Below are 23,810 nucleotides of genomic sequence, written 5' to 3' on the forward strand. Positions count from 1 at the left end.
AATCTCTGAACATTTTTTGGTGGAAAAAAAGAAATGTTGATAAAAATGTAATCACTTTTATCAAGATTTTTACTAATTTTTTGAAAATATTTACAAGAATTTTCTTGCTAAATTTGGAGTTTTTTGTTGTTTTTTTTAAATAAAGCTTTTAGGGGAAATTTTTTAAGGAATTATTGGAATTTTCTTCCTGAAGGCTTTGCAAATTTTCAGAAATTTGGGGGAATTTTTTTTGCTGAATTTTTGGATTTTTTTCAGACAAGGAAACAATATTTTTTGATGCCCATAAATGAATACAACAGGAGGGTTTATGTCTACTGTTGCATGAAGAGAGAGTAATGTCATTTTGATCCTTGATATGTCATGTACATGTTGAAGTACTGAGGAATTGACAGTAAAGCTGACTTTGACACTTACAGACCATTTATTAAAGCACACATGCAAAATTAAGATGAACATTTTTAATTAATTACAAATAAATAAGCATAAATTCATCACGACAAGCAGTTTATGTTATATTTGTTATATAAAGTGGCTTGTTAATAAAAAAGATCAAATTAAAAATGATTATTGCGGACAGCTATTTACATATGTATGTATTTGCAAGCAATTGAATGTGCAGGATGGCTTTTAGTGCATGTTAAATGTTTTATTTATTATATTTTGGAATTTGATCTTGCAAGTTGCCATCCATCTTTTTTTTAAATTTTGTTTTACAAATTTTTTATTTTATTTTATTTTATTTTATTGTTTTTGTGTTGTTTAGTTTTTTATATTTATTTTTGTTGTCGTCTGTCTTCAAACACGTACAGCACTTTGGTCAACTTATTTGCAAAACCAAATTCACTGTAGAAAAAAATACAGTGAAATATAGTAATATAATGCTGTGTTGATGCTTGTAAAACAAACTTGCAATAATAAAAATTCTTAACTCTCTTTACCTTATAATTATCATTATTAATAATAGTACATTTTTGCAAATAAATAAAATATTTCTATAATTATTCACATATTTTTGCCATATAATTTTACACTTGTAAGATAAATTGTACATTGTGGAAAAACAAAGAAATGACACATACATTAATAAATACACTCATAAATATAATAAATACCAATTAATAAAATTAAAAGTACTAAATGTATTATATGTAGAATCTTTTTAATGGAGAATATTTAGATATAAATGTAATTTATTGCATAGTTACGGGATTAAGTGGTTTGCTGATTGTTTAATGAATAAATAAATAAAATGAATTGATTCACATTCAAATAATAAAGAGCTGAGAATGTTTAGAGCTGCAAGTATTCCTCCATTCATTTATCAGAAAATGAAGTTTTTTTTCTGTATAAAAGAGCAAGAGTAAAAAGAAAGAAAGTCTTTTAAAATAAGAAGTCGGTTTCTTTTTAGAAAAACAGATTTTTATTTTCTCTCTGGACAGAATTAGAGGAGACAAAGAAGCAGCACAACAAGAAGCCAAAACATCCTCCAGTTACTCAGTTATCCTGCATTCATTTCTCCATTTTGCACCAAACAGCTGTTTACAGTCATAATAATAAATATTCAAGTTTGTTTGTACTTTGAAAAAAATAAACTATAAAATCTTCCTTCAGGCCTTAACCTAACATAGTATATTTAAAACTAAATGTATTTTACAAGTCAAATCATCTCAATCTGTCTTTTGTCTGCTATTCGTCCTAAAACAGATTTTAAAAGTATATTTCTTGTTTTCTTCATTAAATATGACAGCATCTACACGAAGTAACAAAGTCCTGATGTTCATTAACAGTAGTCTCGTGTCAAAACTCTAAATTTTAATTCATAAATTATTTCTAAAATTTCCAGTACACAAAGAAGCTTTATTATTATTTTAGATAACTGCAGAAGGTGGAAGTTTGAGTTCTCGAGGTGTCCCTGAAGGCACCATGGACCAGGACTTGGTGTTATGATAATGGAGAACAGTTTTAAAGCAAATCATTAGTCTGAAAATACAGTAAAAATAATTCATCTTCACTCCTGTGTGCTTTTCATTTTAACATCTGACATCTGCATCTTGATCCTGAAGACTTTTAGAAACATTAGATTTTGCATTTATCAGCAGAAAGCTGTTTTCTGTACAAACAGCGCCATCGTCAGGACGAAAGCAGAATCACAAAAACACAGACTGGTGAGCAGCTGTTAACTCAATCCAGATCTTTATCAGGTCAGTTTATTTTCTAGATAAAGAAATGAGTTTAAATTCAAGTTATTTCTGAATTTTCTCTAATATCTGTAACAAAAGATCAGCTTTCTCTCTTCAGTGCAGGGTAAAGTGTAAAAAAAAATCTGATTTTATTTGAATTCAAGAAAAAATTACTTCATTTTCATCAAATAAAAATAATTGAAATAAAAAAATAACAATTAAAATAAAGTATCAGCTGATCAAAGCTGATGTTTTATCATTCAAACTGTTAAAGACGTGAAATTTCAGCAGGATTAAAACAGCTGGACGGACCACAGCCTCATTATTTAAAAAAACCATCAGATGAGTCTCTGGATGAAGCTGGATTCCTCTTCAGGCCTCATCGTTTCTCTGCAAGCAGCGATCTGAAGTTCTCCAGCTCTCTGATACTCGTGGAAATCCTGCAGGACGAAATGTGAAGAGACAAACATCTGTAAGAACTTCTAATGCAAAGAAAAATTATTAGAATAATGATAGAAATGTAATGTTGGCTCCATCCTATCCTAAAAGTCAGTTTAAATGACAGTACAATATGAACATTTACAGTTTGAATAAAATTAAGGTAAGTTTGGAACACTTTTTAGTTAAATCTCTGAACTCTAAAATCTGCCAGTGGGGTTAAATGGCAAGTTTCCTTTATTTAAAAAAAAGTCAAATTTACACCATTTATCATGGCAAGAAACCGTAAACACAGAAAGAATCATCCAATAGTCTTTGAACACACTGAGCGTGACACTGTTCTGTCAAGAAAAACAACCAAAAATAAGCTAAATATAGCAACATTTTCTTGAAAATCACTTTATCTACATGTGTCATTTTAATAACTCACCTAAAATAAAACATTGCAGCAGATCCTGTGTCCATCAAAACATTATAAGCTCTTCAGCACAACTGAGATGCCATCAGTGACTGACAAAAAAATGTAGTTTTCAGGTTGAACGGCATGTTTGTGTCACACAGAGGAGAGAGGAGACCAAATCAAATGTGATATTTCAGCAAAATCAATTTCTTTGATTTTGGCAGGTTAAGCAGGACATTATTTTAATAAACATTTGTTTATTTTGTGTAAGATTAGGCAATAAACTGAAGAAGTGTCCTACAGAAGAAATGCATGAAGAGTTCTCCAACTTGTACGGCATCAGTTCAATCAGTTTCATTTATAAAGCACCAATTTAGATAAGGAATCTCAGGGCAATTCATATACAGTAGTAGGGTCAGGACCTTATTGTATTGTATTGTATTGTATTGTATTGTATTGTATTGTATTGTATTGTATTGTATTGTATTGTATTGTATTGTATTATAGAGAGAAATCCAATCAAACTAAACCAGCCTCATGCTTCTGAAGACACCTGAGAAATATTTATGAATCATTTTCAGGTTTAAAAAATGCTTCAGACTGGATCTAGACTTCTGCACCAAGACTGGGAGTTCTGGCTTTCTTAATATTTTATCATCATCACAGGACGCTGATGGACTTTCTCACCTTCCGAAGGCGTTGAGCAGAGAGACGATCTCCTGCCGGCTGAGCTGGAAACTGGGTCGCTGGTTGCTGGATTTGGGCAGAGCTTCAATCTGTTGCGCTGAAAACAAAACCTTTAGCGCTGTGCCTAATCCCTGAGTCTGATGACAGAGAGAGATAAAAACAAAGAGCATCATAAATGCAGCAGTTCAGCCACACGTACTGTACAGTCTGAGGACCATTTAAACATGTTTTAGTCTTTATCTTCAGGATATAGTTATTTTTATACACAACCACAGGCAGAGATTTCAGGGCCTTTAATCAAAACATGAAAAATCTCTACAAGGTTCACTAAATTTTGTGTTTTCCTTTATATAAACATGACATTTCCACCATAAATTGTGCAGAAAAAAGACCCAAACTGGTGCATGAATCCTCAAAATATCCTCTTAAAATCAAATCTACACCCAGAAATGAACCTAATTAACCCTGATAGTTCCCATCCACTGTTTAAATGAGGTGAACCGAGTTTAACAGCCGGAAAATGATTTTTCACTTCCGACTCCTCACACATTAATGCCACATTTGCAGCTGGCGTCAATTTCTATTAAAAGTTTCTGCATTTTTAAACAGTTCTGTCTTCTTAGAACACAAAAGTTGCCAAACATCTGTATTTTACATCAGAGGCCCCTAAAGTTTTCAGTCCCTAAACCCCAAAATGCCAGTAGTAGAGGCTTGCAACACCCACAATCCCCACAGGTAGTTAAATTTAACTACTACTTTCATCTTCTAATTATGACTAAAATACGTGATTTCTAGTTTGAAGATTGAAAGGCATACTGTATTTAAGAAAATCAACAAAATCCTATCATTTATCAGCCAGAACCTCCTAAAACACACAGAATTGTAGCATTTTCAACTTTCCAATTTATTGGAAAACAACCATATCTAAGGTTGAAACTGTGATATTTCATCAAAATCAATTTATTCTGTAAAAGTTTTTTTAAAAATTGCCAAAAATAAACCATTTGCACCAGGTCCTGTTTAAAAAAACAAAAAACAAAAAAAAAAAACACCTCTGCTCCTTTGTGCAACTGAGAAGCCATTAAATACGATCAGGGAACTTAGAGAGTTTTAAACTGAACTGCAGGCAGTGTTTCTACAGAGCGGATAGGAGACGACAAAAGGAGAAAAACAACATATTAGATCAATAAAATAAAAGCAGCATGGCTCAAAAACTGCATACAGCAAGCAAGTTGCAAGTTGCTGGAAGACACATCAGCACAGTGAAACATCTTTCTGGAGTTTGTAGAGGTTGTAAAAATGTAAATAGTAAAGTATTTATAGCATGTAGAGCCTCATTTCCCCAATACTAGTAACACCTGTTGATTCCTGGTAGTTTCCATTGTTTTACGTTATGAATAATCTAACAAATATAACTTTTATTTTTTCTTTTTGTACTGCACAAATATCATTTTCTATTTCCAGCCACGGCTGTTGTGTTTCCATAGAGGTGCAGGACTGTATGTTGCAGTGAAAAATGAACCTACAATCAGTAAAAATGAGACAGGAAGAAAAAAGCTAAGAAATCGTTTGATTCATTATGTTAAATTATGATTGATTTCTGCAAATGAACAAGATTCAACTTTGTGAAGCACCGTTTAAAACTGCTAAAAGCTTTGAGATGCAGAGAGATGTAGCAGAAATACCTGAAGTTTCCCCCAAAGACGACATTTGAAGCATCCGACACAATCCATGATCCTGGAGATGTTGAGGAAGGCCAGTCTGATGTCCTCCTGACAGACACAACATTTAACTTTTTAAATTAATACTGAAGTCTGCCTGTTACAAAGAAGTTAACCTGAAAGTTTTGACCTATTTACAGCAAATTCAGTCAATAATCCAACACAAGTTTGTTTAGATGCAAACGAGGAAGATTAAGTTTCTCTCAGCAGCATTTAATTGGTACTAATTCTTATTATATGCGTGTTTATTTAACATAAGATAAACTTTACTGACCTCTATCTGGGATCCCTCAATTTACAATTTTATTTTAATCTCACTTTCTGATTATTTTTGGTAGCTATAGAAGAAAGCCTTAAAGTCGTCTTCATCTGGGGACTGAATCTAAATGTTCTCATACAGAGAGGTGAGTTTAGAGTCAAGAAGAAAATTTAATATAAAGAAACATTGTTTGTGCCCCTCTGAAGAGTTTGCATATTTCAATTTGTGGGCTTAATGTATGGAATTAATAAATATGAATCAGTCCAGAAATATGTGCAGATGTTCTTTAAGAGATGTGGGGATGAGGAGGATTGTGACGCTAGTTGGTATCAGCATATTTATAAGGTTTGTGCAAAAAGATGCACATTAAGGTAAATATTTGAGTTATATTTGGTTTAATAAAAAGTGTGGAACCTATGTTTAGTCAGAATTTGCATTGCATACTCTCTGCTAATGTTATTTCTCTTACTATTTGCTACATGTTTGAAATTAATTAATTCTAATTCAGTCTAATCTAGTGAATTTTAAAAAGAGGGCAAACAGTTCCTTCAGCTTGCAAAACAGATAATAAACTGTGAAAATGTTCAACATAAAATGTGTGAATTCTCCTTGCCTGATATATTCAGTAGTAGTCCCTCTAAATAAAAAGTCATCCATTTGTGCTTTACTGTTGCTTTACTTTAGTTATGAGTTGAGAGTTCTAACCTTCAGTTTGGCTGCTTCCTTTTTGTTGCCGGCAAACAGAGAAGTTTCATCAAAGTGTAAAGGGAAAGATCTGGAAAAGTGAACAGGGAGAGAAGAGTCAGGAAAAAATACCAGGTTAGATAGTAAATATGACAAACATTACTATAATGGAAGATCAAGAAACATTAACAGGTTACACCACTGAAATCCTATAACAGACAGACCCACAACTATAAAACACAAGCAGCAAAACCAGATATCTTCTGTTTTTATTACCAAAACCTGTCGCCTGCCTCATATGCAGTGAAGACTGACTCATAACAGTGCAGCCAGAGTCAAGTGTGTCAATAGCCTGAATAAAGATGAGAATCGAGCTACAGCTGCTGCAGATGTTTCAACTCATTTCTGTCTAATGCCACACCCTCAGATCATTTCCATTTTCACACTTATCAGACTGAACCAGCACACTTCAGATGCTTAGATTCTCCTTCAACACATAATACAATCAGAGGCCTCTGATCGTACCAAATTCATTCTGCAGCAGAACACCTAGCCTTAAAGAACTAGATTCAGTCACAGAGAGAACCAGGAATCCTGCAGCAGATGATCTGATCTTAACATCATGGAGTCAGTGCAGATTATATAAAGAGACAGAAGCTCTAAATCCACATAAGAATTGTGGCAACTTCTCCAAGATGCTTAAAAAAAAACAAACTACTTGCCAAGTATCAAGAAAAATTAATTTTTTGTCATAAGTAACCAGATTTACCACCTAGCAGTTGCTCTGTCAGGCTGCAGTTTACATCCATGTTTGTCCAGGCTCACGTATATAGTAAAGGTGCTAATGTGTGAACTCACTGAGAGACAAAAAATTCCTTGTATGTTCATGTTTGGCAAGATAGCTAATAGCTCTTGTTAGCTCCTGCTGGCTCCTGTTGCGTTCCATTAGCTTGATTTTATTTCAGTTGGCTCTGGTTAGCTCCTGTTAGCTCATGACCCCAGCTAGCACCTCTGAGCTCCTGATAGCTTCTGCTAGCTGCTAATGGGTCTTGTCAACTCCTGTTAGCTCCTGTTAGATCCTATTAGGATCTGCTAGCTTGGTTTAGCTCCAGTTGGTTCTGGTTAGCTCCTGTTAGCTCTCGGTGGTACCTGTTGGCTACCTGTAAGCTCCTAATGACCCCAGCTAGCACTTCTGAGCTCCTGATAGCTTCTGCTAGCTGCTAATGGGTCTTGTCAGCTTGTTAGCTCCAGATCGCTCCTGTTGGGTCCTATTAGGATCTACTAGCTTGGGAGACATCCAGTTAGCTCCTGTTTGCACTTTATTATAGCTCCAGAAAGAACATATTAGCTCCTTATAGAACCTATTTAACGTCTTGAACGGTAGTAAAGAGAAACTGATGACAAAGAGCCATTCTAATGAATCTATCCACTGACTACCTCCTTCCAGCAGGTGTCGTGGTGTCGGACTGACCTGGCCAGTTGCAGGAGGTCCAGCAGCAGCTGTTTGTGGTTCTGGTCCTCCTCTGGTCTGCCGGTGTAAAGCTTGAAGGACGGCTGCTGGAAGAACGGCAGAGCTTTGGCCAGCGCTCGCAGCTCGATCAGGTACAGGAAGTAAAGGTTACGGAGCCTCTTTGGGCCTTCGCCGGACGTCAGCTCCGAGTCAAAATGCTGCCTGAACTCAGAAACGTTGTGACCCCACTTCCTCTGAAACCAGCTGTCTGACAGGAGGAAAGACACAAACACAGCTAATGAAAACTGACTTAATTCTAGATATATTGGTGGAAGAAGAGGAGTCAGTGGGTGTTTTCGTGTCTCACCATCCAGCAGGTATCTGGCGCTCAGGTGGATGTTGATGCTGGCGTGGAGGCCGGAGATGAGGCGGTAAAAGGCCCTTTTCTCCACACACTGACCTGAGAGACCAAAATATGCAAACTGAGCTGACAAAAAACTGCAAAAACACAACACAACATGTTCAGGTGAAACATCAGCTCACCTTCCAACCAGCTGTAGAAGGTCCTCGCTGTAAATAAACACAGAGCGATCAGAAACATAAAAAATGACAGCAAGGTTCATCACAGTAACACTGAGGATTTTACCTTCACTTCCTGAGCTGCTCTGGTATGAGTTGGGAATCAGCGGCCGCTTGATGGAAAATGGTCTGCACAAAGAAAACGAAGGGATTAAGTGATTTTTTTATGAGTCTGTTTAACTTCTAATTATACATTTATTTCTAAGACTTGAAAAAACATTTTAAAAGCAAAGTCCAAGGCTTCAAATAAACATCGTCTGACCTTTTAAACCCTTTTTAATTTGGGTGGAACCATATTTACATTGTGACTCTTAGCCATGATAGCAAACCCAGCTAGCAGAGAATGCTCCCACAGCAATGACTACATTAGTGTTGTTTTATAGATTTTCCTGTTTTGTTAAATTACAGAACACAACTAGCAAAAACCACAGAAAACCATATTAATTTGTTATCTGTTTTTTTTTAAAGCCAATCATCACATCACGAAAATGACACAAATCTAGGCTTAAAGTATTTATTTGAAATCCCTTTATCCTACACAAAAAATTAAAAACCTATTCAAGTGATATTTCATTAAAGTTACTTTGTTGAAATGAGATCATTGTATTTAGGATTGCCCAAAGGTTCAAAAATTCTGGGGGGACGTTAAACAAACAGTAGAAAATATTATTTCTAAAACCATTTCAATAAAGCCTGCTCACTGTATTTTGGGACTTTATCCAAAGTAACATAAGGACACCAAAAGTGAACGCACAATAACAAATTTGAGCATCCTGCATGCTAAAAAAATACTACTTGCAAGCCAAGTTCAGTACACTGGGTGAGGGAAATGTTAATAACCTTTCCTCTAGAGGGAGCAGCATATGTACGAAAAGGGAGACAGGATTTGTTTGAGAAAGTCTGGGGACCATTTGTTGCTTTTGTGAAATCCATAAATTTAACAGATGACAGTGATGAGGCGGAATTAATATTTGTGATGTAAACCTCACAGAATTACCAGAATGAGAGGAATGATTGATGAATAATTTTATGACTGAGTAAGTCTTGTAATGTATATCACAACACGTGTGTGTACATGCATAAAAAAAGTTAATAAATATATTGTTAAGAATCACTATCATGTGATCATCAGCAGGCAGCTTGTTGTCATAGTTACAGTGATACCATACCACTATCTCACAATGATACAGAAATCTTTAACAAATCCATGGATCCAGACTATAAGCCACATCAATGCCAAAATCTAATCAGTAGGTCCTTGTGTTATTTCTGACCTTCCCTGAAAATTTCATTCAAATGCGTTAATTCGTTTTTGAGTAATGTTGCCAACAGACAGACAGACAGACAGACAGACAGACAGACGGACGGACAAACATACATCGATTGTGACATAACTCCGCTGTGCTCCTTGGCAGAGTAAAAAAAAATGTCTAGAAACTGTTTCAGGTTCAGAGGGTTAATCCTTCTGCCATCACCTTTACAGATATCTGAGTTAAAAAGTGGATGAATCCCCTATTTTTCCACAGTGCCACCAGTAGGGTTACATTTGTTTTTATCCTTTTATATCTTCATTGTAGCACTTTGAGATTTTGCCTAAATGAAAAGCACATTACAAATAAAATGTATTATTATTTTTTATTATCATATTTTTAGTTCAGATAGAAATGTTTCAATTATTATTTTGGACCGACAAGTTTTACTAATTTCAGTGATCTTCTGGCATTTGATTTTGCCTCCATCAGGTGAAAATATGTTGACATTCAGCTCATTATTGCACCTTCATGTGTTTAAGAATGGAAGCTTCTTCTACTAAACACAGAAAGTTAAATCTAAAGACATGTCAGGTGTGTTGAGCTTACTTGAAGCAGTTCTCCTCGTAGATGCTGTTCCAGATCTGCCAGGCCTCCGGTCCTTTATAACCCGTGAAGCGTTCAGGGTTCAGCAGCAGGTCGACGTACTGGGAGTCTGGAGACGCTTCATCTGAGGAAACAGCAACACATCAGTCATTTACAGGTCACTATAACGTCTCCTTTAGTCATCAGGAACTTCATGTTTAGTCACAGAACTACAGGAGGCTGGAATAGTCCAACTAGGCTGTGTATTAATGGACGACATGTAAAGAAGTAAAGAAAATTATATGCAAAACTTTTTTTTTTCAATCTCTCAGTTCTTGTGCTGCTTCAAATACTTTCCATGATGTTCTCAAAAATATTCTCCACTTTATGTTCTCTAAGTAATCTTTCCATCATGCACCTAAAATGCTCAATTATCAGCATGTATTTCCCAAAATTTGATATTCTTGTCTTCACATCCCCCACAAAATTATACATCCTCTCTGTTTTGGCTCATTAAAACTTTGTGTAGTTTTGTCATCCTTTTTCAGATTTTTTTTGATTATTTTTAGAAATAAATGATGTATTCTGATCACAAATCTGAGTTTTGAGTACTTTTCTATCTGGGGAATGTGAAAGTGTGCAGAAGTACAGTGTTGGTATTCAAAGTAGATAAAAGTTATTAATTCGTGGACTGCATTTTACCGTCAACCACACAGAACCGTTGGGCCTCGTCGTCGTGTTTGCTCCATTTGAGAAGAGCCTCTCTGGTCTCATTACTGAAAACATAAAGAGCAGCGGTTGACTCAACAAAACTCAATTTAAACATCCCAAAGTTAAAGATTTAAACTGTAACTATATAATGTATCAGCTAACCTGGAAGTTGTTCCATCTAATACTGATTTGGGTTTTTAAAATTCATGCACAAGCTAATTAATCTGCACTTTTCATGTTCAAACTTTTAACTACTCTCTAAAGAACAGAATTTGCCAAACCTTGACCTCTATAAAGTTATATATTATCTCTTGAAGCATAAAGGATGTGAGAAAATCTGTAAACTATCACCAAAACTGGAAAAACTGTTAGAAACAGGGAGAAAAAAGATATATAAAGTTCTTAAACTTGACTTATTCTACATCAGTTCAGATACAAAAATGGGAAACTGTAAAAGAAATCAGATAAAATGTTGACAAAACTAATAAAATGTCAAAATTAGTTGTTTTTTTTGTTGTCACAGAACTGGTTCTAGGGGCAAAAACATCCTTTTAGGGTGACTTACACAACACACTCTGTGACACATGAACTGAACATGAGTCTGAACGTTTACATGTATAAATATGTTGTTGTATTTGATGTTATTATATATTATTTTATTCAGTAAGGCTTACCTCAGAGAGACGTCTACAGCTCCGAGATGCTCTGCCTGCTCACATTCATCCAGCTGCTCGTTTGCTTCTGCTGAATACTGAACACAAAAACACATCATAGAACTCAGACAAAATCCTTGATTTGTACAGAAAAACCTAATCTCACAACAATAAATCTGCTCCATCCTCGTATTTTACTTTATTTTATAAAAACAATAAAACTGCAAAATGATTGAGTTTCTTTCTGTGGAGATTTATGTACAAAACTCACTTGAAAACACTGAAATTACAGTTTAACTGAAGAATTAAAACTTGTCTAAGTGCTTTAAAGTGGTCACACTGGAGCTCTGAATTTGCTTTTTATATGTTTTGAGCACAGTAATTGTTTTCTTTTTTTTACTCGGCATTCTGAACACAAGACTCTTCCATGTAATATTATTTTACATTATACACCCAAAGCAGCCAGTTTGCATTAACAAACAGACTCACCTTGCTGTGGGAGGACGATCGAATCCCTTCAGGCACCTCGTTCTGTAAACAGACAGAGTTTCAGTCAGTCTGATGTGAATTTTAACCCATTTACACATTTCTGGACATTAAGATTCCATCTGTGGGCCTCCATGTTTACAGCTGGTGCTAAAACATGTTCGATTCATTTTAATTTGCCTTCTGGATATTAACATTCGAGGTAGGAAAGGAGAGAAGGAGGTAGGAAAGGAGGGAAGGAAGTGGGAATAAGGAGGTAGTTCCCTGCATTTACAGCTGGTGCTAAAACACGTCCTCCTCATCTTACTTTTGCCCACAATTTGATCTTGATATGCAAATTTGAGAAACAAGAAGTTCTCCAGTGAAAGTTTTAAAGCTGTTAAAGGGCTACTGGTGCAGAATTTGTCACATCAGACTTGAATTGTTAAATGCAGAAACTCACAGGTCAGACATCCAGGTAAATAAGGCTTAAAAGCACGTTTAAATGTGTTTGTTTACAACAGAAACTCGATCAGACTCACATCAGAGCAGGGCTTCACAGCACAGTCCCTCAGACCACAGTGACTCCTGACCGTCCAGAACGGACACGCTTTGTTCAGGTTCACCTGCAGACGATCCAAACAACACGCCCTTAATAAACAAACAAACAAACACACCTGCTTATCTGTGTGAATGTAAACGTGGTGCATCACCTTGTAGAACCTGAAATAATCAGACTCCAGGAGAGTTTGAAGTTTGTTGAAGAGCTGGTTGTTGTTGAACCTGTCGATGGTTTCCACGTCGCAGGCGCAGTCGTCCAGGTCGCCTGTTACCTGAGTCAGAAATAAAAAAACACAATCAGCTGCTCATCTGCTGCTTTTCTGTTCCTGAGAGACTAAACTGAGGCTGTTTATGGCTCATATGGCAGTCAGTCGCTCAGGAAAATTCATTAATGTTAGCTAAGGACGGATTTATTGGCCTGATTTACTGTCTGTGTTAATCTAGATACTCTGATTCTGTTAATCTTACATCTAATGTCTGTGTTTGTTTATTATTTCTAATTTAGATGTGGATTAATTATTATAGAATAGAATATAGCTTATTGTCATTATACAGTGTACAACGAGATTAGAGAGCTTCTCCTTTTCAGTGCAAACAAGAAGGTGCAAGATAAAACTTAAAAAATCTGAAAGGTAGTGCAAACAATCTCCATTTACAAATATACAATATAAATAACACAGAGTGAATATTATATTATCCAATAGGGACAGACTCAACTGATCAATAATGTGGGATCAGTACCTAAATACTCACAAATGTCATTCACTTTAACTGCATATTTAACTGTAGATTTTTACTATAGCATATTTGTGCATGTGACACTTTATTATGTATTTTTCACTTGAGTATATTCTTATTTTTTATTAATTTTACCTCAGTTACTGGATATTTCTGCTTATTTATTTGTATTATTGTGGTCACTTTACTCTTTCTGCTTGCTACTGTAGCAACAGCATTTCCCCTTAATTGTGGATCAATAAAGTATTTCTCTTCTAGTCTATTAAAATAATATGAATTATAATAATAAATAAACGGAAAATGTGAGTAGCTGCATTGAGTCCACATGTTTCAGTGACTGTATAAAGTTTGACATATTTATTCAGTCTGTAGTTTATTTTTAAATTATTTAATCACAAAATGTATGTAAAATACTGCACTGTATTTTACACTTAATAGCACCAACAGTCATCATTATTGGCCTTTATGTGTCTCATGATATTATCTTGAAAAAAAAATCACACATTATTCAAGAAATTATCAAAATCAGTTAAAATAGTTAAAATTGTAGTAAAACAACAGCATCATTTCAGATAAAAATGAGCTTGACAGCCCTCATCTACAGGGTTGGGCCAGATATTGCTTGCTGTGCATAAAATAAGATAATGCTGTGCCGAAAAAGTACTAAAAAGTAGAAAAACGATAAGATAGAAGTACCACATATTACTGAAAACAAATAAGTGAGCAAAAACAAGCCTGGAACAGACAGTAAAAGTAATACAGGTAGCTAAACTGGAGTAATAATAATATGAACATTATTGTTCAGATTCGCTGTTTAGCACAACAGAAGAGAGTAAAAGACACAGATGCAGTCAGTAACATGACATCAGAGATCAGCTCACCTGACAGAAACACCTGCCCTGTGCAGGTCTGAACACCTGGAGGAGGAAGAGGAGGAGGAAGAGCAGCTTCATACCGAGATCCGCTGTTTCCCAAGAGCTCCGGTTAAAAACTGAACCTCACAATGTGTGAGAGGAGGACTGGACTAGTTCTGAACCAGCAGCAGGAACTGGTAACCAGTAGAAGAACCTGTTAATCTGAGCAGCAGCGGCAGGAACTGGTAACCAGTAGAAGAACCTGGTAACTAAACCACCACCACCACCAGTAGCAGCTCCAGTGTCGCTGTGGAAGCGGTGATACGACTGTTGCTTCCTGTGTTCTTCCTCATTTACAATCAGCGACGTGAGATACGTGACGACCGATCAGCTGCTGCGATCACACGCTGTTGGTCACTGTTTCATGACGTCACTGTTTAATGGCGTCACCGTTTAACCCTCGTGTCGTCCTGCGGGTCAAGATTGACCCGTTTTAAAGTTTGAAAATGTGGAAGGAAAAAAAATTAGCAGTGAAACTTCTGATGTCCACATTTTCAACATTTTTGGGAACATTTTTTGGTGGAAAAAAAGAAATGTTAAAAATGTTTCTTAAGAACATTCACATAAAATCCAGCGAAATTCGCTGGATTTTGGTTGATTTTTATGTGAATGTTCTTAAGAGAATATTAGAAGTTTTACTGATATATATGTAATCATTTTAGATATTTTTAGGATTTTTTTTTGGAAGATTTTTACTATTTTTTGAAAATATTTACAATAATTTTCTTGCCAAATTTGGGGGATTTTTTTAAAAATAAAAATTTTAAGAGAAACTTTTAAGGAAGTATTGGAATTTTCTTCCTGAAGGCTTTGCAAATTTTCAGAAATTTGGGGAATTTTTTGGCTGAATTTTTGAAATTTTTTTTCAGGCAAGGAAACAATATTTTTTGGTGCCCGTAAATGAGGACAACAGGAGGATTAATGATGCAGTCAAATCTACTTCTAGATTTAATTCATGTTTTTATTTATGTTTTACTGCAACTACTTTTTCTTCCTGTTCGCTCACAAAACCATTGAAACTGAAACTTAAAGCAAATCTATAAAAAAAGAGTATTTATTTATTTATGTGATCTACTGTTATAATAAATAAATTTAAAAGATCTACTAGATTATTAAATTATCATTCAATTAAATATACATTTGAGGGCATTTATTTGACTTTTTTTGATTGTACTGAAATAAAAATGCTTCGGAAACGGATATGCAAAATTATTTCATAGCAGAAAAACGCGAATCTTTTACATATAATGTTAGGAATTAAACGTACAAACTTGCCATTACCCAACTCGGTGCAGTTTTCCATCTTTTTCATTGTGTGTTCATACATGGGTCAGTTTCAAGTGGGGGACATCTCTGTGATGTAATAAAATCAGTCAGCCACAAGGTGGAGCTAAAGGACATTCATATTTATTGTACGTGAAATTTTTTAACTGTTCCCAGATAAAATCAATTGTTACAGCAGCATGAATATTCAATAAAGGTGTAAACAATAGGACAACACAGAATATTTGGTATAAAATGAAGGTCAAATAAAATAAAGTAAAAAATAAAATAAAGTAAAATAAGATAAAACAAAATATATAGAGAAAATATAATACATAAAAAAGACAACACAGAACATTAGGGTATAAAGTGAAGGTAAAATAAAAAGAAAAAACTAAACAAAAAATAAAATAAAGTGAAATATGATTTAAAAATATCTAGAAAATAAAATACAGAAAATGACAACACAGAATATTAGGGTGTAAAGTGAAGGTAAAATAAGATAAAAATAAAATAAAAAATAACATAAAGTGAAATAAGATTAAAAATCCAATAAATATAGAATGGAAGACAACACAGAATATTAGGGCATAAATTAAGGTAAAATAAAACAAAAATAAAATAAAAATTAAAGTGAAATATGAGTAAAAAAAAATAGAAAACATAATACAGAAAAAAATCAACAGAATATACAGGAGTCATACAGAAATGAGCAAATAACATAAGAAGGTGCAGATAAATTTACAGATGTAAGGAATGACGTTCAGTATGTAAAGTAGTTTACACTTTACATTATGTGACTGTAAAATGACACCATGTTATTGTGTTTAAATCAGCTAAAAACATCATTATTATACTTTACATACTTGCTGTAATTTTCACTTTTTCTCTCTCTTGTTTATTTGTTTAGTTTTTGAACTTTACATTATTTTTAAAAGTATTTTTTGGCATCTTTACTGAAACTATTTTTATGAGGTTATTATTATTATTATTATTATTATTATTATTATTATTATTATTATTATTATTATTATTATTATTATTATTATTATTTCAGTGCTGTATGGAGTATTAGTATGAAAAACTAGAAATACTCCAGTAAAGTACAAGTAGCTGAGAGTAGTATCCACAGCAGAAGAGTAAATATGGTCTAGATGATGTCCAATAAATGCAATGTAGTAAAAAAGTACAACTAACTAGTGAAGTTTAAGCCCTTCAGTCGTGTATTTGGTTACAGTACTACAGTAGAAGTACTTCGTTACAGGTCAAACTCAGCCGTACTTCGGTTTCTACTCTTTCCTGCAGTTTGCTCGCGGCTCGCGCCCCTCTACTCTCTATTTTGGTGCTTCCTCGCGCTGCCAAGCCGCTGACGTAATGCTCTGTTAATGATTAGCGGGTGGAAACAGCAGCGCGAGCTCCCTGCGTCAAGACGCCACTGCGCAGCATGACGGCGACGACTGCCGCCTTCACAATAAAAGTCTGCAGCCATGAAGTGACGTTGACCGTGTTTACTTGAATATTTGCTCATACTACTAGTTTCTACTTGTAGTATACTACATTATTTCTGATTACTTTTGATAAAGTATCTCTCTAGTCACTGATTAAACTCCTAAAAAAAAAACAGATCTCTGTGTATAAAAGCTACATGTTTAAAAGTTTGTTTTTCCATGCAAATAATTCCTTTCTGTAGAAGAATATAGAATAGAATAGAATAGAATAGAATAGATTTTTTTTAAATTGTCATATCAGGTCAAAAATGTAAATGTAATCACAATTTTTAACTACTGGATCTACTACTAGTTTACAGATTTTTTCTATTTCATTAAATTAAAGATAAGAATTATTCCTTATTATAATAAAAGTATGGATTTAGATGCAAGCCTCCATTGTGACATTGTGGAAAACACTTTTTATTAGAGCAAATAATTAAAGCAAAGGGTAGCATCATCATCAAAATGAAGTAAAAATAAACAAAGTGCATCATCTGATTGCGCTAAATATTCCTGGGTGCACTATGACATGCTGCAATTCAAGGCAATACAATGCAAATAATGATAATAAAAAAAATAAAGAACACATTTTAAAATCTGACATTTGTCCCTTTTTCATTTTGCAATATTTTTCAGTATTTTTGAAATGCATGAAAATCACATAAAATATGTTTTTAGGAGGAATTTACTTGTCTAATGCAAAATAGCATTCAAAGAACGAAAGTGATGTCAAATTGATTTTTTTTAAGAAATTGATATTTCTGAATTTAAAAAGTAACATGATATTCACAAATTTGTCACTTTACAAACTATCTTTTTATTTTATAGATGGAATTAACTTCAACTTTAATACTGTAAATGAAAACACTGACCCAGAAGTTAGATATTTGAACTGATAATTCAGAGAAAATTAACTGTAGCATACCTTTACCTCACATTTGTTCCATAAGATGGAGAAATCTTAAAATTACAGAAGAGTTCACAACAAAATGTTGACGTGTGTAACAGTTGTAAAAAAATATTAATTAATGAATAATAATAATAATAATAACAATAATAATAATAATAATAATAATAATAATAATAATAATAATAATAAGAAGAAGAAGAAGAAGAAGAAGAAGAAGAAGAAGAAGAAAAAGAAAAAATTCTTATTCTTCTTATTATTATGGCCTTTATTTTGAAAGCCTTGACCGGATCTGGTTGACGGTGCTCCTCCCGGTTTGACCGCGGTGTTTTAGAGCAGAGCAGCCCGTCTGCTGGGAGAGAGACGGAGGAAAAGTTAGTCAAGATGGCAAGTCCCACAGACCCGGAGTGAAGGGGCACCGCTCCCCGAAAAGCTGAGCCTGTCGCCCGTCCTGAGACAAACCCAGCGATGCTAACTGCGCCGGTGAGTCCGCCGCCAATAACCGTCCTCCTCTCAGTTCAAATATTCAAACCGAACTTCACAGCTAAACGGATTTTCGCTGTTTTCCAACTCTCAGTTCTGCCTCCAAGAAAAATACTAACCTATCAGAGCCAGTAATTTAAATAAAACTACGCATTTTCTACCAGTTTTAATTCGAGTTAACGGCAGCGGAATCACAGAGACTCCTCACGCTAACGGTGCTGAAATGTTTTTTTTTTGCTAACGGTAACTTAAAGTTGCTACACGTTTCTCCCATTGGAAAGTTCTAGATGGCTAAAAAGATAGAAATACGTGAGTGGTTGTTAGTTTTCCTCTTTACAAACTGCTCTCAGTCACTCTCGTAGCTGCCGGCGGTCATTCTGAGTCTGCTGATGAAGCAAAGTGACAGTTTTAGACAGCGGCTAACGCTCAGCCTGGAGCCCGGATCCCGGGGTCTGCTCACTCCCCGGCGGGTTCTCCGGCTGAAACTCACCGCTGCAGCCCTGAGCTCGGTTTTTTGAAACAGTGCAGACTAATCTGTCATTAAAATATCGGCTGCTAACGTCTGAACGGCTCCGTCGGTAACCCGGCGTCCTTTTGGAAAATTCCGGGATGCAGCGCCAGTACTACCGACAGCTGTATTTTTAGGAATGGGTGGATACCAAAAGCGAAAATTATTTATTTTTGTCTCGGCGGTGAAATGCCACAAGCCTATGCGCATAGGCGACGGCGAGGAGGCGACCTATAAATGCATGTACGAGTTTTTGGAGGCTGATTTCTTCTGAACTGCCCCACTGCAGCAGCACCAAGTCTGCAGAGCTGAAGCAACAGGGACACTGTCGCATTTCTAGTAAAAGTCACTGCATATATGTATATAAAAAAAAGAGGCTTTGTCTTTGAAATATGCTCTTTTTTCCCCTTTCAACTAACATGTGACATCCTCCTGCAGGCCTAAGAGGGATTCCCTGAAGAAAAATGCCAGTGAGGCTGAAGCTGATGTGACACAGCTTGTGCTGGAAGAAAGCTGACTCATCAAATATCAATCCCTCTGAGAGCAACTAAGCAGCCGAGAGCAGCTCATATCACCTAAAGCCTTGCTAGAAGAGCACCTCGCACCACCGAGAGATTATCAGACAAGGAGAAGGCGGTGTGGAACCCCCCCATCCCCACCCCAGCAGGAATATATCCAACATCAGCTGCGGGCGAAACACATTTTTGGCATCAGCCTGACAGAGACTGCTGACCTACTAATAATGACACAGCTAAGAATACAGCGCTTCAGCTGAACTTCACTGACAGACCTCCTTTGCCACGTGTGCCAACCACCACCCTTCGTTAATTGAACCTGAACCTTTGGTGTGAAGCTTAGTGAGGGTTTTGCTCCTGCACCTCTCAGCCCAGCCCGGCACCGCCACAGTCCGCCCGCCTTCATCCCACCTCACAGACCATGATGTTTCGCGATCAGGTGGGCGTGCTAGCCAGCTGGTTCAAGGGGTGGAACGAGTGCGAGCAGACGGTGGCTCTGCTGTCCCTGCTAAAGAGGGTGAGCCGGACCCAGGCCCGCTTCCTGCAGCTCTGTCTGGAGCACTCCCTGGCCGAGTGCACCGAGCTGCAGGTCCTGGAGGGAGAAGCCAACAATCCAGGTAGGACAAACAGCTGCTCAGACACTGTCACCCACTGTATAACCCACTGAGACCTAATTAAGATGCATTTACAGGCAGTAATTTATTCCTCAGACTGTATTTTTCTCCTTTAACAGCATAAGTCTGGTTTTATTATGAAGGCAATGAACTATGAAGGGATGAATTTACACTTCATCATGGAAATAAACACCCAATTTGTACCTCCTTCGCTTTAGTTTAACATATTTCCCACTGCTGGGAATTGGCAGCAGTTGTCCTCAACTAATACATCCTGTGGAGATTTCGTGATATTCATTGTTGCAGCAACAGTTGGCATCACGTTACTTCTGCCTGAGGGCTGCACACTCATCTGATCTCAAGGAGGCACAGTAGTCAGTCATTCACAAATCGTACTACTTCTTTTTTCAATGACATGTTTTTCCCAGAGGCGCTGTAGTCGCTGACCCTGGAACAAACACACAGGAAAACACACTTAGAGGCTCCACGCGAGCATTAGAAGACATTTCCTGTCCCGAGGCTTTCCTGTATATCCATCAAGAGTAATAAATAGCTGAATCATTGATGCTATGAAACTGCGCAAAGTGTTGTGCTGAACTCCAGCCAGTCTGTGAATGATTGTTGGAAGGAGGCTGGGGTTGTGTATAGCGTTAGCTCAGCTGGTAGCGGGGCCGGTTGGAGACGTCCGTCAGCGTGCCAGGCTATAGCGCTGTGTCGCTCCCTCAGCTGGTCTCGCGCCAGAGCACCCAAGGGGGGTTCTGGCTGGGTTTTGTTGCATCAGACTGCAGCGTGGCCATGGAAACAAAAACCCTGGCAACCGACTGGGCTCATGAAAAATAGACTGAAGTGCTGCTGTTGCTGCTGCTGTGATGGAGAGCAAGCGCTTCTGCGTACCTATGGCAACATCTGCATGCAGTAACACATCTGCTTGCTTACACTGGGGTGACATAATGGCTCTGCCCCGCAGCGACACTCACATATTACATGGAGTTTCCATCAGGGTTTACAATGGGCAGTGGCTGCAGTTAATAACAAGCTGCTCTTTGTTGTTGTTAGATAGAACTGGAGACATCAAAGCGCACTATATGAAATTTCCTCAGTCGACCTTTTCCCAAAGTCAGGCTTGTTCATAGTGTGGGAGATCAAAGCAGGCTGGAGATACGGGGAGGCACTGGAGGAGGGGTGACGTCTTCTTACTCAACAGGTTTTCCTCTGTTCAGAATGCTTCTTGTATGAATCAGTGAGACTCTGTCCTAAGATCTGTATGGTGACACTTAAATTAGTCATATTTCTCTCTTTTATTCTGTATGAATCTTTAATTCTCAGCTGTCAAGACTCTGATTTATGATCTATAAATGCACCTGTGTGTGTGGCTTTAGTCTTTTAATATCTGTGTACCACGTTAGCACAAAGACTTGACTTTCTCCATAGATTCAGACTGTTTGGTAGTAGCACAGAGATCATGGTGACATTCTATAATGCTGTAATGGAGAATCGCCTCGGATACAACATGGCAGTTTGGTACAGTGCAATCAACCGCACAGTTAAAATCTAAAATAATCATGAAAGTGATTGAAAGGAAATACCACCCTCTATGAAAAACAGCTGTAAAACACGCACAGAGGATCCAGAAGGAGCCCTCGCATATTTTATTTTCAGATTATTACCTTCAAGTAGATGCACTGGAGCCTACAAATACAACAGCAATCATAATAAACTGTTTTTTATTCCCAATTCTGTCACACTGTTCAGCGAACAACAGTGCGATCTTAATTCTTGAGGTGTCAGGCCACATATTCGATCTACATGGTTAATCTCTGGATCACTGTTCTGTTTTTGTAATTCTGGCATGAGCTATTTACACAACATGCAGCATGGTACTTTTGTATGTAGGTTTTTTGCAAATGTGATATATTTATTCTGCTTTAAATGATGAGGTTTCATATGTTGTTCTATATATTTGGTTTATTCTGTCCTTTGCTGTGCAGTTTTTCTTCTATTACCAGCTGTTTGTTGTAGCACAGAGCTGTTAAAGATTTTACACAATTGCCCAAATTCCCTCTTGGGACAGTAAATTGTATCTTATATTTGTGTGAAAAGCACGACAGCTTCACTTGTAGCTGTGGTTGTTATTTGATTAACCAAATTCCTTTTAGTAATTCTAAGTTTTGAACAGTTTATTGTTTACTTTCTTCACTGTAAATCATGTTTGCTGAAGCAGCTTATTCCCAAACAAACAGCTCAGGAAATGTTTTTTTCAGTTGATTCAGAGTCTTCCAATAAGTCAAGCTCAGCAATAGGGCTTAAGTTATAGTTTGTAATCACCTAAACTTGAGCAACAGCAAAGATTTCAATGAACATAATGACCTGAGGACAGTTAAGTCATCGAGAAATTAACTTTAGCTTTGTGGTGCTGAGCAGACTGATGACTACCATCTCTCTCCGTGTGTGTCATCAGATCAGGGATTTACAAAGTGAGGCAACCCTGTGGTTTGCAAACATCAACTACATTTACCTAAACACGAGGACTTAAACACTAACTTACTACGCTGACACTTTGATGTGGTCATTTCAGGTAAGACCATAATCACAAGGAGGACATCCGATGATTAGCCACAACAATAAAACAACCAGTCTAATATTTCTATAGGTTCCCCTCATGTTGTCAACATAGCGCTAACTTGGAGCCCCTGATGGAGCCTCCGCGGATCCGGCTTGTTGAAGTCTGTCCCATGGAGGCTTCATTAGATTGGGATCTGGAGAGTTTGGAGGTTCATTCTCGTGTTCCTCAGCAGTTTTTACAGTGTAGCAGGGTGCATTGTCCTGCTGAGGTGGCCAGTTGGTACATGCCAAAGTAACTTCCACACGAATGCCACGACTCACAGCTTCCCAGAAAAACACTGCATTATAAGAAGAAGATTATTCATTTCATCTGTCAGTGGTTTTGATGTTGTGGCTGAACGGTGTACATGTCAGTACACCTGGATTTCCTTTCAGTCTGTCCATTTGTTGGAACAGGTTGAACTTCTTTTTTTATCTGTGCACATTAAAGGTCACAGTGTATTTACAAAGATACAAAACAACACAATGCACAATGCAGTAGAACAGCGGTGTCAAACTCATTTTAGTTCAGGGGCCACATTCAGCCCCAGAAGATCTCAACTGGGCCGGACCAATAAAATTACAGCATAATAAACCTATAAATAATGACAATTATAAATTTTCCCTTTGTTTTAGTGCAAAAAAATACATTCTGAAAATGTTCACGTTCAAGGAATTATCTTTTTACAAAACATTATGAACAAACTGAAATTTCTTAAGAAAGATAAGTTCAATTTCAGCAACATTATGCCTCAGTTTATTATTAACACATTACAACTTAAAGGTCACAGTTTATCTACAAAAACACAAAACATTAAGTCACAAATACCTGGAACTGAATGATATAGTATTTTACTTTGTTATCAAAACAACAAAAGTCAGACAAGAAAAGACAAAAAAAAAACAAGATCAAATATTACGATCAAATATTACAAAAATGAGACACAAAACAACAAAAAATGAGACAAATGACATGAAACAACAAAAAAGAGAGAAAAAATTAGACTACAAAGCTACAAAGTGACAAAAAATGGACAAACGACAAATAGAGACAAAAATATAACACAAATTACTCAAACAAGACAAATAATGGCAAAAGCAAGAAACAAAACAACAAAAAAGTATACGACACAAGCGAAACAAAACACAAACCG

The 23,810-nt window shown here is 36.3% G+C and overlaps 2 protein-coding genes across 4 annotated transcripts in view; one reads left to right on the forward strand and one right to left on the reverse strand.

The window, feature by feature from the left end:
• Positions 1–1,873: 1,873 nt before the first annotated feature.
• On the reverse strand, positions 1,874–14,575 carry ero1a (endoplasmic reticulum oxidoreductase 1 alpha). 2 transcript variants are annotated; one of them, XM_055014966.1, is made up of 16 exons: positions 14,478–14,545; positions 14,243–14,429; positions 12,776–12,895; positions 12,605–12,688; positions 12,087–12,128; positions 11,619–11,695; positions 10,936–11,009; positions 10,258–10,378; positions 8,466–8,527; positions 8,363–8,389; positions 8,187–8,279; positions 7,841–8,087; positions 6,391–6,460; positions 5,391–5,477; positions 3,706–3,842; positions 1,874–2,620 (listed from the first exon to the last, which is right to left on the reverse strand). In XM_055014966.1, exons 2-16 carry the CDS (start codon positions 14,312–14,314, stop codon positions 2,560–2,562), a joined length of 1,374 nt encoding a protein of 457 aa, XP_054870941.1. In that variant the 5' UTR covers positions 14,315–14,429; positions 14,478–14,545; the 3' UTR covers positions 1,874–2,559. The 2 variants fall into 2 exon arrangements, with proteins under 2 accessions (XP_054870941.1, XP_023146192.2); XM_023290424.3 differs by having other exon boundaries at positions 14,243–14,575.
• A 3,688-nt stretch (positions 14,576–18,263) lies between these two features.
• samd4a (sterile alpha motif domain containing 4A) overlaps positions 18,264–23,810 on the forward strand; it is a 74,557-nt gene continuing 69,010 nt past the window's right edge. For both annotated transcript variants that reach the window (XM_023290419.3, XM_035957320.2), the window contains exons 1-2: positions 18,264–18,418; positions 19,365–20,058. In XM_023290419.3, the coding sequence (XP_023146187.1) occupies positions 19,863–20,058 (196 nt within the window). In that variant the 5' untranslated portion in view covers positions 18,264–18,418; positions 19,365–19,862. The remainder of the gene's footprint in view (positions 18,419–19,364; positions 20,059–23,810) is intronic.

The sequence above is a fragment of the Amphiprion ocellaris genome, chromosome 1 (genome assembly GCF_022539595.1).
Source record: "Amphiprion ocellaris isolate individual 3 ecotype Okinawa chromosome 1, ASM2253959v1, whole genome shotgun sequence".
Taxonomy (NCBI): Eukaryota; Metazoa; Chordata; class Actinopteri; family Pomacentridae; genus Amphiprion; species Amphiprion ocellaris.

Bases quoted from the DNA above. Each gene is read 5' to 3' on its own strand.
- ero1a (XM_023290424.3), bottom strand. From the start codon at position 14,314: ATGAAGCTGCTCTTCCTCCTCCTCTTCCTCCTCCAGGTGTTCAGACCT. The intron at 12,129-12,604 runs GTGAGTCTGATC...GTCTGTTTACAG, and splicing joins CTGTGAAGCCCTGCTCTGAT to AACGAGGTGCCTGAAGGGAT. The intron at 11,010-11,618 runs GTAAGCCTTACT...TTATGTTTTCAG, and splicing joins GCTGTAGACGTCTCTCTGAG to TAATGAGACCAGAGAGGCTC.